The following is a 13,206-nucleotide window of genomic DNA, read 5'->3' on the forward strand; positions in this document are numbered from 1 at the left end:
CAGAACACAACCAGTGGACAGGTGGACTGAACAACCTCAGTCCTGGTGGTCATCAGAGAGACAGAGGCTCCAGTCAGGGATCCAGTCTGCAGCCCAGACCCTTCTCTTCACAGTCTCAGGGGCTCATAGAGATAGACCCTCATGTTCCTATGATATGAACACCACAGTATCCATGATGAACAGAGCAGGTGACCCTAAGCTCCAGCCTTCACAGAGAGTGGTGGGAGACCAATGGGAAGTCTGTCTTCTCCAGGATCTCATCTAATGCCTGGTGAATGGGTTAATAGAAGACCTGGACCTAGGTCTAACCTTCCTCAGTTACCTCATGGTTACCCCACCAATACAGACAGGGTTAGGATGGGCATTCACAAGAGGTACCTAGCCTATAACACAGCACACAATCCCAACAACACCCAAACAATGACTCGAGGTCAAGGACGGAGCTCAAAGACTCCTGTTTCTACCTCATCTGTTGTCATTTGGTCATAACATGGGAGGCCGAGCATTAGGACAGACGCAGAGAAGCCGTACACCTGCCCAAGGTGTGGGAAGCTCTTCGCTTGGGCAAACTATTTGAGGGAGCACCAGACTTCACACCAAGGAGAAGCCCTTCAAGTGCAAACTATGTTACAAGAGCTTCTCCTTCCTGTGTAACCTTACTAGACATAGGAGTGTCCACAACCGGGAGAAATCGTAGCAGTGTAGCTTGAGATACACACAGGGTATGTCTGAGATAGTTATCATGTGAAGTGTCTTGAGTTAAGAGGGTAATCAACCATATAACCCACATTAAGTCTTTGGTAACTTTTCGTTTGAAACAGGCTTGTAAATACCTGTTTTTAGAGAGACAGTAACCCTAGGCTAGAACAAGGACAGTTGACTATTTTCCTTACTGAGGTGATGTAGGTGGAATAAAGTAATTCTATTGTTTTCTACTCTATTCTTGCTAACACTGTTCTTTCTAAACCAGTCTGCTCTCAGCTTTAAAGATACTTTTCATATGAGTTTTAATGTGTAATGTAATAAGCACTACCCTATTTCAAAGAACAGTGCGCATACCTTTTTCATTTAACCATACCCTTTGGTGACTATTTAACAGTCGGATGGCCTGGAGATTGAAGCTGTTTTTCAGTCTCTCGGTCCCAGCTTTGATTCATCTGTACTGTCTCCACCGTTTAGATGGTAGCTGGTGAACAGGCCGTGGCTGAGGTCCTTGATGATCTTCTTGGCCTTCCTGTGACACCGTGTGCTGTAGATGTTCTGGAGGGCAGGCAGTGTGCCCCTGGTGATGCGAGGGGCTAACCGCACCACCCTCTAGAGAGCCCTGCGGTTGCGGACGGTGCAATTGCCATACCAGGCAGAGATAGAACCTGACAGGATGCTCTCAATGGTGCATCTTAGGGGCCTCATGAGGTTGAAGAGGTGCAACACCACACTGTGTGTGGATTGACCATTTCAGGTTGTCAGTGATCTGCATGCCAAAGAACATTAAGTATTTTTTTTATGGGTCTATTTTTGTGTTTTTGTATTATGTAGTCCCCCCCTTTCCTAAAATGTATATTTTTTCCTATGGGTTACCACCCTGTACAGTAGGTGGCGGTATGCACCTCTAACAATTGTTTACAAACCGCCGTAATACCAAAGAAGAGAACAGTGACCGAGAACATTATCCACGTCAGCGTTTTGTGTTATTATTTAGACGTTTATTAACACCATTTCACTGCATAGTATCACATACTTACACCACAATTCGCGTTGGAGATGGGACTTGGTTGATATGTTATCTAGGTAACGCTAGATAGTTGCTAACAATGGCTAATTGTATGGAGTTTCACACTCAAATAGCCTCCATTATGGAGGTGCTAGCGAATGCAGCCGTGGCAGAGATTTGTAAACTCGTAGATGACGACTATGCAGTGCTTCGTTTGGAAGTAACTCAAAGCCAGAAAGAAAACAGGGCATTGAGGAGGAAACTACAACTATTGGAACTGAAGGTGGCACAGGAGCGTGTCCTTCCCAGTAATGTCAAGATCCTCGACCGATACAGAGGAATTGCAAGAGGTACATTTTACAGGAAGCTGAGGCTGCGGGGCCTATCGACCCTTTCCGTCTGCGCATGTGTGAATTCAGATGTGTTAACCAGAATTGGGTCTTGGGCCATTTTTGGATAGTATGCTATAATTCCACTGATTTATTTAGCTATTTTGCAAAGACACCATCATATTCCAACCAGATTATTTGCTGCATTTACCATTATGACACATGGAACATAACCAATCGATCTATAAATAGTACATCAAAAAGTGATGTAGTGTTTCATCCTTGCCAATCCCAGACAGTGAGTACGTTGACATGCACAGTAATAATTCGATATTAAACTGATTATGGCAGTTGGCCGATTATTCAATAATCATGTAAACACACTGTTTATCTTAATAAGCATAATGTCCAAATCGAATGAATCATACGGCAATTTTTGAGCAATCTTTTATATTCTTAGAGCATATAAACACCTAAATCTGCGTTTCAGCTTTGTATTTGATCTGCCATGTGCTAGCACCAGCCGAGAGAGCTTCCCTCTTTTGCGCAAGTGAAGTGAAGCCTGATCGACAACGTCATTGTATCAATTTGCATCAATTTGCTTAACTCTGCTTTCAAACTTATTCATTGTGCAATCCAACATTTTTTCCTGGTTATGTGTGCAACAAAAGTTCAACATTCACCTGTTCCTACTAGTTCTGTCAAGTCTATGCATACAATATGATGCATATGTTGAAGATATCCAATGTATGCACCACACAGAACACTCTGCACACAGCTGCGTTCCAATGGGAGTGAATGTACTTCTGTTGTCCCAAAACGCGATGGCAATGTCTGTGTAATGGAGGTGTGAGTTCTGAACAACGGAATGTAGTTTTCATGTTACAAACTTTTCATGGCCGAACTGTGAATCAAAGATCCTTCCCAAAAAGAACATGGTCCTGTGTTAGAACGTTTTATTTTGATTGGCAATTTTCTGCATTCATCATGTAGCCTGATATCAGATGTGTCCATATATAGAGGATTATTAGGGAAATCGTTGTTCTTGCAAAACATGTACATGCTTAATCAAACTCTTATATTAATGTGTACTGTAGTCCAGATTGGATTTATAAAGAAATAATTCCCTCGCTATGTCGATCACAACTTATTTATCTCAAAGTTGTTTTGTAGAGATCACGAGAAACAATAAATAGGAGTGGACACATTGATGATAGATTGACAGTTTGGCTGAGCCCACGGTGGATCAGCGCATATGTTTTTGTTGATTGCTACACTAAGGGATGGTACATTTCATGCTAACATCATGCTTTCATTTGTGTTTGGAGCTTATTATCAGTTTATAAGTTAGAATGTTAGCAAGCTAAATGTCCCTTACCTTGAGATAAGAGCTCTTGGGGCATCTAAACCCTCGTGGGGCATTTAAGCCCTGAAAGAGCTCGTTCCCCCAGGCTGTTTTCCATCCCCAAGACCACAGTCAATCGCATGCAAGCAACAACACAGCTACAGAGCCTTCAGAAATCCATGAGCAGTTTCCTTCCTCTCCGGCAACTGAGTTAGGAAGGACACCTGTATCTTTGTCGTGACTGGGCGTATTGATACATCATCCAAAGTGTAATTAATAACTTCACCATGCTCAAAGGGATATTCAATGTCTGATTTTTTCATTTCATTTTATCTACCAATAGGTGCCCTTCTTTGTAATGCATTGGAAAACCTCCCTGGTCTTTGTGGTTGAATCTGTGTTTGAAATTCACTGCTCGACTGAGAGACCGTACAATTATCTGTATGTGTGGGGTACAGAGAGGAGGTAGTCATTGAAAAATCATGTTAAAAAACTTGTTACTTGTTAAACTTCTTATGGCTGCGATCCCGTTAACAGGATCAATATGACAACAGCCAGTGAAAGTGCAGGGCGCCAAATTCAAAACAACAGAAATCTCATAATTAAAATTCCTCAGACATACAAGTATTTTACACCATTTTAAAGATAAACCTGTTGTTAATCCCACCACAGTGTTCGATTTCAAAAAGGCTTTACGACGAAAGCACACCAAACGATTGTTAGGTCTGCACCTATTCACAGAAAAACACAGCCATATTCCAGCCAGAGAGGAGTCACAAAAAGCTGAAAGAGAGAAAATTAATCACTAACCTTTGATGATCTTCATCAGATGACACTCATAGGACTTCATGTTACACAATACATGTATGTTTTGTTCGATAAAGTTCATATTTATATCCAAAAATCTCAGTTTACATTGGCACGTTACGTTCAGTAATGTTTCGCTTCCAAAACATCCAGTGATTTTGCAGAGCCACATCAATTTACAGAAATACTCATCATAAATGTTGATGAAAATACAAGTTATGCATGGATCTTTAGATCAACTTCTCCTTAATGCAACCACTGTGTCAGATTTCAAAAAAACTTTACAGAAAAAGCACACCATGCTACAATCTGAGTACAGTGCTCAGAGCCCAAACATGCCATAAAGATATCCGTCATGTTGTGGAGTCCACAGCTGTCAGAATAGCATTATAAATATTCACTTATCTTTGATGATCTTCATCAGAATGCACTCCCAGTAATCCCAGTTCCACAATAAATGTTTGATTTGTTCCATAAAGTCCATCATTGATGTCCAAATACCTCCTTTTTGTTCACGCGTTCAGTACACAATCCAAACTCTCGACGTGCGGGCAAGTCCATGCGAAAGTTCAGACGAAAAGTCATATTCAGTTCGTAGATACATGTCAAAAGAAGTATAGAATCAATCTTTAGGATGTTTTTAACATAAATCTTCAATAATGTTCCGACCAGAGAATTCCTTTGTCTGTAGAAATGTGAAGGAACGCAGGTCTAACTCTCACGTGAGTGCACGTGACCAGCTCGTGGCACTCTGGCAGACCCCTGAGTCAAAGAGCCCTCATTCCCCCCTCCTTCACAGTAGAAGCACCAAACAAGGTTCTAAAGACAGTTGACATCTAGTGGAAGCCTTAGGAAGTGCAATATGACCAATATCCCACTGTATCTTCCATAGGAAATGAGTTAAACCTACAGACCTCAGATTTCCCACTTCCTGGTTGGATTTTTTTCTCAGGTTTTTGCCTGCCAAATGAGTTCTGTTATACTCAGACATCATTCAAACCCTTTTAGAAACTTCAGTGTTTTTTTTATCCAAATCTACTAACAATATGCATTATATTAGCAACTGGGCATGAGTAGCAGGCAGTTTACCCCCAGCCATAAGAAGTTTTTTAAGCAAATTTGTACTCCTGAACTCTTTTAGGCTTGCCATAACAAAGGTGTTGAATACTTAATGACTCAAGACATTTCGGCTTTTCAATTTTTGTTAATGAGTAAATATTTTAGAAAACACTTCCACTTTGACATTATGGGATATTATGTGTAGGCCGGTGACAAAAATATCTAAATTTTAATCCATTTCAAATTCAGGCTGTAACAACAAAATTTGGAAAAGTCAAGGGGTGTGAATACTTTGAAGGCAGTGTAACTTGTCTAGTCTTGTTAGGTAGGTAGACAGCTTGTTATACAGTAACAGTCAAAAATTTGGACACACATACTCATTCCTCATTTTCTTTATTTTTTTACTATTTTCTACTTTGTAGAATAATAGCGAAGACAAATTATGATATAACACATGGAATCATGTAGTAACCAAAGAAAGTGTTAAACAAATAAAAATATATTTAATATGTTAGAATTCAAAGTAGCCACCCTTTGCCTCGATGACAGCTTTGCATAGTCTTGGCATTTTCTCAACCAGCTTCACCTGGAATGCTTTTCCAACCATCTTTAAGGAGTTCCTACATATGTTGAGCACTTGTTGGCTGCTTTTCCTTCCTTCTGCAGTCCTATTTATCCCAAACCATCTCAATTGGGTTGAAGTCGGGTGATTGTGGAGGGCAGGTCATCTGAAGCAGCACTACATCACTCTCCTCCTTGTTCAAATAACACTTACACAGCCTGGAGGTGTGTTGGGTCATTGTCCTGTTGAAAAAAAATTATAGTCCCACTAAGCACAAACAAGATGGGATGGCATATCGCTGTGGTAGCCATGCTGGTTAAGTGTGCCTTGAATTCTAAATAAATCACTGACAGTGTCACCAGCAAAGCACACACCACCTCCTCCATGCTTCACGGTGGGAACCACACGTGCCGAGATCCGTTCACCTACTCTGTGTCTCACAAAGACACAGCGGTTGGAACCAAAATCTCAGATTTGGACTCATCAGACCAAGGGACAGATATTGCTCATGTTTCTTGGCCGAAGCAAGTCTCTTCTTATTGGTGTCCTTGAGTAGGGGTTTCTTTGCAGCAATTCACCCATGAAGGCCTGATCCACAAAGTCTCCTCTGAACAGTTGACGTTGAGATGTGTCTGTTCCTTGAACTCTGAAGTATTTATTTGGGCTGCAATCTCAATTGCAGTTAACTCTAATGAATTTATCCTCTGCAGCAGAGGTAACTCTTGGTCTTCCTTTCCTGTGGTGGTCCTCATGAGAACCAGTTTTATGATGGCGCTTGATGGTTTTTGTGACTGCACTTGAAGAAAGTTCTTGACATTTTCCGGATTGACACACCTTCATGTCTTAAGGAAATGATGGCCTGTCGTTTCTCTTTTCTTATTTGAGCTGTTCTTGCCATAGTATGGACTACCTATTACCAAATAGGGCTATCTTCTGTATACCACACCTACCTTGTCACTACACAACTGATTATCTTAAATGCATTAAGAAGGAAAGCAATTCCACATATGAACTTTAAACAAGGCAACCTCTTAATTAAAATGTATTTCAGGTGACAACCTGGTTGAGAGAATACCAAGAGTGTGCAAATGGTGGCTACTTTGAAGAATCTCAAATATAAAATATATTTTGATTTAACACTTTTTTGGTTACTACATAATTCCATACATGTTATTTCATAGTTTATGTCTTCAATATTATTCTACAATGTAGAAAATAGTACAAATAAAGAAAAACCCTGGAATGAGTAGGTGCATCAACTTATGACTGGTACTGTATATTCTGGTTGTTTGCATGCATAACTGATGTTTATAATTGTAAGGGACACTTCCTGTTTTATGGACAATATTTACATTTACAGTGGGTGAGCTCCATTCCTGACAGGCTGATCAGATTCAATAGCAGTCTGAGGCAGATAAGTCAGGATTCTACCTTGTAGGCAGTTTTATTGCTGATGCTTTTTGCAGGCAGACTAGCAGTCAGTGCATTATATAAATGATCAAGACTGGGTGGGCTCTATTCCTGGCGGGCTGATCAGATCCATTAGCCGCCTCAGACACTGATATGACAGGATGCTGACTAGGAGGCTGTCTGCAAGGAGCTTTAAATATCAAACAGCCTTCAAGGCAGTATCCTGATTTATCAGCCTCTGAGGCTGTTATGTAATCTGATCAGCCTGCCAGAAATAGAGCTCAACCCTTGGATCAGATATGCATCTGCCCGTAAAGCACTATGACAGCTAATCTGCCTGCAAGGAGTCTTACCTATGAAACTGCCTCAAAGGCAGCATCCTGACTTATCAGCCTCTGAGGCTGAATTTGAATGTGATCAGCCTGTCAGGAAAGGAGCTCACCCACTGTAAATGTAAATATTATCCACAAAACATTATTTCCGCTAATAATTATATACATATCAGTTATGCAAGCTAAAAACCAGAGTTGATAACAAGCTAGCTAACTAGCTAGCTCCCAAGGCTAGAAACGTTAGCTGCATTGTTCCTTGCATGCTATTGGCTGTGGTCTTGGGGGTGACGTGCAGCCTGGGAGACGGTGCAGCCTGGGAGACCGTGTTGCCTGTCAGGCATTGTTCAGGACTTAAATGCCACCCGTCAGGCATTGTTCAGGGCTTAAATGCCCCACATTGCAATCAATGCAACCACAGGGCTTCTTGATGAAGTGGTTATTGTGCATCTGAGCAAATGAATGGATAATGCGCGGTACTTTTGATTATCTCGTGATCTCGACAAAATAACTTATGTCGTGGTCAAGAGAAGTCATGATCTTGAGGGAGCTATTTAATTTATTTATATGTTCTCTTTAGACTTCCATAAATCTGACTATCCATAAAAACTGTACTCTGTGTCAAAACTGTCAATAGTGTACAATATAGCTTTGAGCATTAGCAATACCTAACTTAACCACCTCTTTTCCCCCAATCACTCTCTCAGGGGAAGGACATCTCACTGGAGGCCACAGGATCTTTGTGAAGCCAGCGGGACACAATACATGGAGACATGACCAACCAGTCACCGTTGATGAGGGGAGTGGAACCTTTATCATGATAGAGGTTAGTGTAACAGTATTACATCAAAATTACAGTACATTAAATGTGCCAGTTTATTTCAGAAAGGCTCCCCTCAGCTATTCACTTGCTTACAAGTACATCTGAATTTATCTGCCATAGAGGAGCTTGTGAGACTTCCCTAGGACATTGTTATCCAATGCAACTCATGTACCGGGAATAACCTCCTCTCTTTTTGTGTCAGTCTGCAGAGGCTGCAGGTCCTGGGGTCAAGCTTGAGAGGTCTGAAGGAGAGGGAGACCCAGGGCAAAGCAGAGACATCCAGCTTGGAGCAGCTGGAACGCCCCCTGTAGCCACAGAGAACCCCACCACCGCCCCAGCGCCCCCCAGGACCCGATGCAGCATCATGGAGGTCAGTGGCACGCCGAACGCCGCCGTCAAGACAGAGACAGACACAGAAACAGAGACTTTAACGGGGCGACTGGACTGTCCTGCTCCTCGCTCAGAGAATTTACTTCATGGGAACCTGAGCCCGAGGAAGGTTCTGTCCCATCAGGACTCAGGTGATGCGTTACAGACTGGCAATGATCCATCCTGTTCATATGCAGCAGAGACAGAGATGATACCTGCTGACATGCCTGTGGGCTTAGATACACAGACAAATCTAATGAGAGAGGACTGGAACCAGTACAGTAGTAGTGTATACTCTGAAGGGTCTCTAGATAAGAAAGGGGAGGGTCTGGTCGTAGATGAGGTCACTGTGAAAGTGGAGGATGACGTTCCTCTGACATGGAATGAAGACCAGACTCATTTAGGAGGACAGTCGCAGGACAACACTAGTGACTTCTTAGACTACAGGGAAAGCTTAGAGACCAATCTAAATGTGTTCAGGGATCGTGACCCAGTGTCCGCGTTGATGGGACCTTCTGATTCGCAAAGCTGCGTCCTTTTTGATCAGGTGCTGAACTCAAACGACAGGACTATGGCCCAGGCTCAGGGAGGGGGAGCAACATCGGACAATAGTAAAGAGAAACGGTTCCTCTGCATGTTCTGTAACAAAGGCTTCAGCTGCTCCCAGAAGGTGGAGATCCACCAGAGGGTCCACACAGGAGAGAAACCATACAGCTGTACCCAGTGTGATATGCGCTTCGCTGAGGCTGGCAGCCTGAAGAGGCACCAGAGGGTCCACACAGGAGAGAAACCCTTCAGCTGTACCCAGTGTCATATGCGCTTTTCCCACTCATCCAGTCTGAAGAGACACCATAGGGTCCACAACCCTACAGCTGCCCCCACTGTGAGAAGAGGTTCTCCCACCAGAACCAGGTGAAAATGCAGCTGAAGGTCCACACGGGAGAAAGGCAGTTCGCCTGTACCCACTGCAGGAAGAGGTTTTCAGAGAGGAGCTACCTCAACCTACACCAGCAGAGTAACCATTACACTCTATTAACATAAAGTAATCATTCCACAGCTTCTGACGTTTAGCTCAAACCCTGTATTAAAGCAAAGATGTATTTTTATTGTTGTCAGCAGAAAAGACCCACAGATGCATTTGGAATAAAGAGATTAACAGATTTCAGTGTAGAATATTCCTGGTAGAATATTTCATCCAGACATTGTGTGATATATAAGCCTAAAATGTCTGTTACATATTGTGTTTGTACTGTGTAGGCTATATGATGATCTCATTACTTCCATTCATCTACTTTCCCAAGATACTTTTAATGGTCAAATCTATGCGGTTTATCAAATTCATGGAGATTTTTAGTTTAGACAAGTGTATGTGTGGTTTTCATATGGTGTATTTAAAACTTGTTTATTTAATAAATACAAAATGGGCCTTTTCATTCTTAGACTTTCATTGAGACTCGTTTTGGCCCTGTACTTCAGCACTTTGGATTTGAAAATGACTGAGGTTAATATGTAGACGGTCAGCTTTTATTTCAGCGTGTGTATTTTCATCCATATAACCTTTTAGAAATTACAACACTTTTGGTACATCGTCCCCCCCTTTTCAAAGGACCAAAAGTATTGGATCAAATTCACTTAAATGTATTAAAGTAGTCAAAAATTTAGTTTTTAGTCCCATACTCCTAGCACGCAATTGATTGGGGCGGCAGGGTAGCCTAGTGGTTAGAGCATTGGACAAGTAACCGAAAGGTTGTAAAGTTCAATTCCCCGAGCTGAAAAGGTCGTCAGCTCTGTCGTTCTGTCCCTGAACAGGTAGTTAACCCACTGTTCCCCTAGGCCATCATTGAAAATAAGAATTTGTTCTTAACTGACTTGCCTAGTTGAATAAAGGTAAATTAAGTACATCAAGCGTGTGACTATAAAATTATTGGATGCATTTGCTGTTTGTTTTGGTTGAGTTTCAGATTATTTTATGCGTCTAACTTTATCACTCATTATTCAATATTTATTCAGTACTATCTGTAATTATGGTAGCATCCACATTAATGTAGAAGTGTTTAGAAACATTCTATTCTTATTTACAATAAAAGTGACTCCAAAATGACTCAATACATTATTTACCATTAATTTCTACTGGGCACAAAATAATTTGAAAAACAACCAAAACAAACAACAAATGCATCCAACAAGTTTGTAGAGTCACAGGCTGGATGTAGTCATTACATGCTAGGACTATGGTACAAATGTAAAAAATTACACAAGTGAATTTGTCCCAATACATCTGGTCCCTTAAAAGGAAGGGTCTATGTACAAAAAATGCTGTAATTTCTAAACGGTTCACCCGATATGGATGAAAATACCCTCAAATTAAATCTGTCGCTCTGCACTTTCATTGTCATTTCATCATTTCAAATCCAAAGTGCTGGAGTACAGAGCTGTAACAGAATTGTCACTGCCCCAATACTTTGATCTCACTGTACATCAAATTTGATCTCACCCTATTCTGTATACACCCAACAGCGCTTTATAACCAATATACACAAAATGGGACCTTTTTATTTATCTTTCTCCCCAATTTTGATCTTGTCTCATTGCTGCAGCTCCCCAACGGGCTCGGGAGGCGAAGGTCGATTCATGCACCCTCCGAAACATGACACGCCAAACTGCGCTTCTTAACACCTGCCCGCAGGAAGCTAGCTGCACCAATGTGTCGGAGGAAACACAGTTAAACTGACAACCGAGATCAGTCTGAAGGCGCCCGGCCCGCCACAAGGAGTCGCTAGAGCCAAGTAAAGCCCCCCCGGCCAAATCCTTCTCTAACCCGGACAACGCTGGGCCAATTGTGCGCCGCCCTATAGGACTCCCGATCACGGCCGGTTGTGATACAGCCCCGGATCAAACCCGGGTCTATAGTGACGCCTCTAGCACTGCGCCACTCCGGAGGCCAAAATGGGACTTTACATTTGAAGACTTTTAGACCCACATACTAACAAACACCTACTGTACACTTCAAAATAGTTTAGTCAGGTTTGTCTGATGGTTACTTATCATAGCCGACTTATATTTACCTACAACTTTATATTTATGTCCACCATAATGGGTTTAAAAACGATGATGTCATTCTGTAACTACAGTACTCAGACGTAGTGGGGATGGGTAAAAACTCAATGTTGAACGAGTGTTTATTATCTGTATGTATGTGTATGTACTTGAGGGAGTGTATGTCTGTGTAATCTGGATCACCTCCCTCTTCCAGGAGGAGGGTCCAGAGGTGCTGCTGGTGAAGAAAGAGGGGTGTGGGGAGGGTCTGGGGAACTCTGAGGGGACCATGGTCATGGAGGACAACCAGACTACACCTCCTCCTGAACCCACAGAGTGTCACTGAGGTGAGTCCATCCAGGTCTTGATTAATTTTGTTTTAAGTGTGGGACCATGCCATTGAATGATCAAATCATTAAAGTGTCAAGTAATCAAATCAAATTGTATGTGTCACGCTCTTCATAAAACAACAGATGTAGACGAACAGTGAAATGCTTACTTACGGGTCCTTCCCAACAATGCAGAGAGAAAAATAACTAGCATGTTTGCATAATACTCAAAGCAATTCCTCATTGCCCAATCAGAAGATGCTCCATAGCAGGGTGCTCATATCAGATTTCTTGATCGATCCAACATCCTCTCTTACAGTCAGTAGACATGGAGGATGGGAAGCCTGATCTGCTGCTGGTCAAAGAGGAGACAATAGAAGATGGACCAAAGATGGGGGAGCAAGGTAAGGGAGAAATACATGTAGCCTACATACAGTAATAGATCTTCAATGGCAATAGTGATGCACTTGGTTGTTTTTTTTGTTTATTTTCTAAATTCATAAAATTGTATCAATATGTTAAAATATAAAAACACACATTATAATGTATGAACTTGACCAGGTAACTGATTTAAAACGTATTCCCTCTACAATGCCTGTAAAGCCTATTTTGTAACGGTGGTTGGCTGGAGGCTAACAGTGGAGACTGGGCTGCCATCTTGTATTCCCAGAACCACGGGGACGACCGAGCAGGCCAGGACCAGAGGCGGCATAGTGGAGGTCAATAGATGGGACATCATCCACAACTCTGGGTTGGGGAACAACACTTTAAACCACAACCAGAAACAGACAGTAGAACACAAAACAACAACTTAATTTAGTCTCCATGACAACAGACTGGCTGAGACCAGAGCTAGGCGTAGATTTGGTCTGCGGGGGCAGGGAGGTGTCTGTATGCGGCTGAAGAGAACAGACACAGACTCGACGAGCGGTGCTCCGTCCTGCTGCTATAGTTGTGATTCAGAGAGACTGATGGCGCCTCAGGTTAACCCCCTAACAGGTGCTGCCTTCTATAGGATCTATCAACTGGAACATGGATCCTGCGACAACACAGACACTCCCTGGCCTTCATCCTCCTCACACTCTTCTAATATGCAA

The 13,206-nt window shown here is 42.2% G+C and overlaps 1 protein-coding gene across 5 annotated transcripts; it reads left to right on the forward strand.

Annotated features, from left to right (window-relative positions):
* The first annotated feature begins 1,646 nt into the window (after positions 1-1,646).
* On the forward strand, positions 1,647-12,053 carry LOC135506955 (zinc finger protein 16-like). 5 transcript variants are annotated; one of them, XR_010450585.1, is made up of 5 exons: positions 1,647-2,061; positions 8,260-8,378; positions 8,578-9,786; positions 11,342-11,530; positions 11,998-12,034. XR_010450585.1 is itself a non-coding variant. In XM_064926393.1 (3 exons), exons 1-3 carry the CDS (start codon positions 1,812-1,814, stop codon positions 9,658-9,660), a joined length of 1,452 nt encoding a protein of 483 aa, XP_064782465.1. In that variant the 5' UTR covers positions 1,647-1,811; the 3' UTR covers positions 9,661-10,177. The 5 variants fall into 5 exon arrangements, 1 of the variants encoding a protein (XP_064782465.1); XR_010450584.1 differs by having other exon boundaries at positions 11,342-11,768; positions 11,998-12,033; XR_010450582.1 differs by having other exon boundaries at positions 11,342-12,053.
* Positions 12,054-13,206: the final 1,153 nt, after the last annotated feature.

Source organism: Oncorhynchus masou, chromosome 20, assembly GCF_036934945.1.
Source record: "Oncorhynchus masou masou isolate Uvic2021 chromosome 20, UVic_Omas_1.1, whole genome shotgun sequence".
NCBI lineage: Eukaryota > Metazoa > Chordata > Actinopteri > Salmoniformes > Salmonidae > Oncorhynchus > Oncorhynchus masou.

Coding starts and splice junctions, on each gene's coding strand:
- LOC135506955 (XM_064926393.1), top strand. CDS start 1,812: ATGGCTAATTGTATGGAGTTTCACACTCAAATAGCCTCCATTATGGAG. Junction 2,062..8,259: donor ATACAGAGGAATTGCAAGAG/GTACATTTTACA, acceptor TCACTCTCTCAG/GGGAAGGACATCTCACTGGA. Junction 8,379..8,577: donor GAACCTTTATCATGATAGAG/GTTAGTGTAACA, acceptor TTTTTGTGTCAG/TCTGCAGAGGCTGCAGGTCC.